General features: G+C 31.2%; 1 protein-coding gene across 1 annotated transcript in view; it reads left to right on the top strand.

The window, feature by feature from the left end:
- The window catches only part of LOC106477127 (cAMP-specific 3',5'-cyclic phosphodiesterase 4B-like), a gene marked incomplete at its 5' end in the record, with an annotated part of 6,313 nt that extends 3,801 nt beyond the window's left edge, over positions 1 to 2,512 (top strand). Inside the window, 2 exons of the mRNA XM_013937719.2 lie at positions 421 to 575; positions 2,330 to 2,512. Coding sequence (XP_013793173.2) covers positions 421 to 575; positions 2,330 to 2,500 — 326 coding nt within the window. The remainder of the gene's footprint in view (positions 1 to 420; positions 576 to 2,329) is intronic.
- Positions 2,513 to 3,694: the final 1,182 nt, after the last annotated feature.

The raw sequence follows: 3,694 nt of genomic DNA, 5'->3' as shown, positions 1-3,694 counted from the left end.
TACTAGTTGCGGTATTTAAATATCCTTACTACTAGTTGTGGTATTTAAATATCCTTACTACTAGTTGCGGTATTTAAATATCCTTACTACTAGTTGTGGTATTTAAATATTCTTACTACTAGTTGTGGTATTTAAATATCCTTACTACTAGTTGTGGTATTTAAATATTCTTACTACTAGTTGTGGTATTTAAATATCCTTACTACTAGTTGTGGTATTTCATAAACAGAAATTCTTTCACTTTATTCATTCATGCAAAAAAAAAAGATAATGTAAGACTTTTACACTTTATATATTTAGTTTGTGTTTTTTTTAATGGAAAATGAGTCTTTTGTATTTTGACAAAAGGACCTGTGCCAATCACATTATATTCAGATACACATAAAAATGATAGTTATATATATATTTTTTCAATGATAGGTTCTGAGTTGGCCATTATGTATAACGACGAATCTGTTCTTGAAAATCATTCCTTAGCTGTTGCTTTCAAAATTCTTCAGGATGAGAACTGTAACATTTTTGTAAACCTTAACAAAAAACAGCGGCAGACACTTCGTAAGATTGCCATTGATATGGTAAGTTTAATTGGACCATTTTGCTTGTTTTACCACTCAGACTGGATCTGAGAATATGTATAACTATCTCTAATAATAATAATGTTAGTTTTAATTGTTTAGTTATTCATATACCTCTTATAAAAAGAACATTTATAAGTATTATGAATTTTATTGATAAAGCTAAAGAAATAGTAAAGTTTGTAATAAACTCTTTGGTTAATAATAATTGTGAAACCTGGACAGTTGTAGTAGAAATCATCTGTAAGTCTCACAAGACTATAGATTAGGCACCAAAAAAATTAACTCTTTAGGCACTTTCTTGGAACCAAGATATAAGTTTAGCTTTCCACAAGAAGCTACTTAAATGAAATTGAAAGTAAAGGTCTGTATGAAGTGTTTGTCAGCTTAAAGAAAAAGTTTAATGTTTATTACAATACGGAGTTGTGTAATCTATCAGAATATCAAATTCATGACAATCTAAGTTTTTTTTACCTACGATATCTGAAGATATGTATTTTGAGTGACAAAACCAAGCAACACACACAAAAAGAACCTTAAAACATTAACTTTAACGACTTCTTAAAATATCTGTGATAAGTACTAAGGCCTGTAAGGTAACTTGTTCAAAAGATAGTTGCTTTACTCTTAAGTTTCTTCTGCATAGATAACATTTGTTTTGTAAAATAAAACCTGTGCTGGTTCTTTTTTAATATAAAACAGATAAAAATTAAATCATTATACTCCTAACGTTTTGACTCTTGTGTTATGAAAGCTATTAAATAGTGTTTTGGAAAATCTATGACTCCTCTCCCTCTCTTCTTCATTATTCATATTTATAATGGATCTCTAGCTCCTCCATTGTTCCTTTTGCTAATTCATCCCTCTTTCATTAATCTACATATAACTTTTCACTCTTTCCTTGATCTCTTTCCATCCTTCCTCCATTGATCCTACTTATAACCCATCCTTTCTCCATTGATCCTGCTCATAACCCATCCTTTCTCCATTGATTCTACTTATAACCCATCCTTTCTCCATTGATCCTACTTATAACCCATCCTTTCTCCATTGATTCTGTAGATAATCCTTCTATTCTTTATTGATCTTGCTTATAACCCATCCGTTTTCCATTGTTGCTTCTTGTAATCCATCCGTTTTCCATTGTTGCCTCTTGTAATCCATCTTTTCTTTGTTTTCTGTGTTATAACATTGTTTTTCAATGAAAAGTTGCATTTGCTGTTATGTCTTACCATCACTTGGTAGCAGGATCTTGAAAAGGACAGCATGAAATGTTGTCTCTTTTAGTGGCCTTACTGTAAAAGGTTTATTGAGACACCAAGTCTGTACTGTATCAGAAAATCAAGAATTTTGTGTTATTTATTTGGTCTAAAAGTTTTTGCATACCTCTGCTAGGACTATGTTGTTGTAAATATAAAGTGTTTTTATACTTGCAAATTTTTGAAATACTTTTAAAGATTTTTCCTAAATGACAATAATAAGCAAATAAATTATTAAATGATATAATATGCATATGATTTCAAACCTGCAGTTACAGGGAATTTCACGTACTGCCATGATGGACTCATCTTATTAGGACTTTTAGCATTGTAATTGAATTTTAAGTTAAGTTTTATTGTTAAGAAACCTTTTTATAAATTAAATTAGACCTGAGTACATATTATTATTAATCAGAAATATATGAATGGTATAATGTCTGTAACTTCAAGAATCAACAATATTACTTAGTTCCTGATAAGTTGTTTGTATTGTAGGTTATAGCAACAGATATGTCAAAACACATGAGTTTATTAGCTGACTTGAAGACAATGGTGGAGACAAAAAAGGTGGCTGGGTCAGGTGTGCTTTTACTAGACAATTATACAGAAAGAATTCAGGTAATAAATACCATACTTATTGCAGTAGTATTAGTATTAGGATATTGAAATTATAGTTTCAGTTTTCTAACTTGTTCCATACATTTTAAAAGTTCCGATAGATCTTATCTCAAGGATTGAGGACATATCACCAATCTGATGGTGTTGGTTATTTGACCATTACACCTGTTTGCTATGTAATAAAAAGTCACAAATCCAAATCATTGCTTCCTTATTTCTGTAGCTGTGATAGACCAAGTGGTTAGTATGGTGTGCTATGGATCTGTGGGTTCATCATTCATGCCCTATTACTTTATAAAAAGTCATGATCCATAATTTGGGGTTTATATAATAAGGGTGATGGTCTTATCCTACTATTCAGAGAGACAAGAGTAGCCCAATAGTTGGTGGTATGTGTGCTGTTAACTAGCTGCCTTCCATGTTTTCTATAGTTCAGTATTAGAGATGCCTTGAACAGACAGCGCATGAGTAGCTTTGCATGAATATCCAAAGAAACAAATAAGGAAGGACTTCAAGCAAAACATTAATTGTTTTTTAATGAGTTGCTTTTGGTATATTGAGATGAATGAAAAATCAATTTATGTATATCTCTATCTTAAGGTTTGAAAAATTAGTTTTTACAAAACTGAATAAAAAATTAAACCGTTGAGTGTATTTGGGAATTGTGTGTGTGTGCATGTAGGTTTGTGTCAAATATTTACAAGTTTATCAGATTAAGATATTAATTCCATCAGCTGAAAATAAGAATAAACTAATCTTTTTAAATTTAATTTTATAACATCGTTAATAAAATGCTGAAATATATAGAAGTTTGAAGACTCTCCTGACATTTATATTGTTATGTCTCTGTATGTTTGTTTGTTAATTTTTCTACGATACAAGTCCTTTCTTAAATAAAACTTGTTTATTCTTCCTCATTACAACTTTGCAATACACTTAATTTTCACATTTACACACACTGTAGTTCACAACAATTCACTCACTTTCTACCACGCTTGACTCAATTGTCCTTCTCTATCTCCACCTGTCAGCAACTATAGTTCCGATCTCTGTATCTGCTCTCCTTGGTTCCCACCGACCGTAACTGCTGTCCTTCGTTCCCCACTCTCTCTCCTTCTCTCTCTTTCTGTCTAGCACACTTATATACGATAATACCACCTCTTCTAGAATCTTCTAGCTTTCAACACGTGCTACCAGCGTCACTTGACTTCTGCTGTCGTAACACACTAGCGTTTATCGCAA

The sequence above is a fragment of the Limulus polyphemus genome, unplaced genomic scaffold, assembly GCF_000517525.1.
Source record: "Limulus polyphemus unplaced genomic scaffold, Limulus_polyphemus-2.1.2 Scaffold12932, whole genome shotgun sequence".
Taxonomy (NCBI): Eukaryota; Metazoa; Arthropoda; class Merostomata; order Xiphosura; family Limulidae; genus Limulus; species Limulus polyphemus.
Note: the sequence above shows the minus strand (reverse complement) of the source record. Positions and strands in the feature narration are given on the sequence as shown.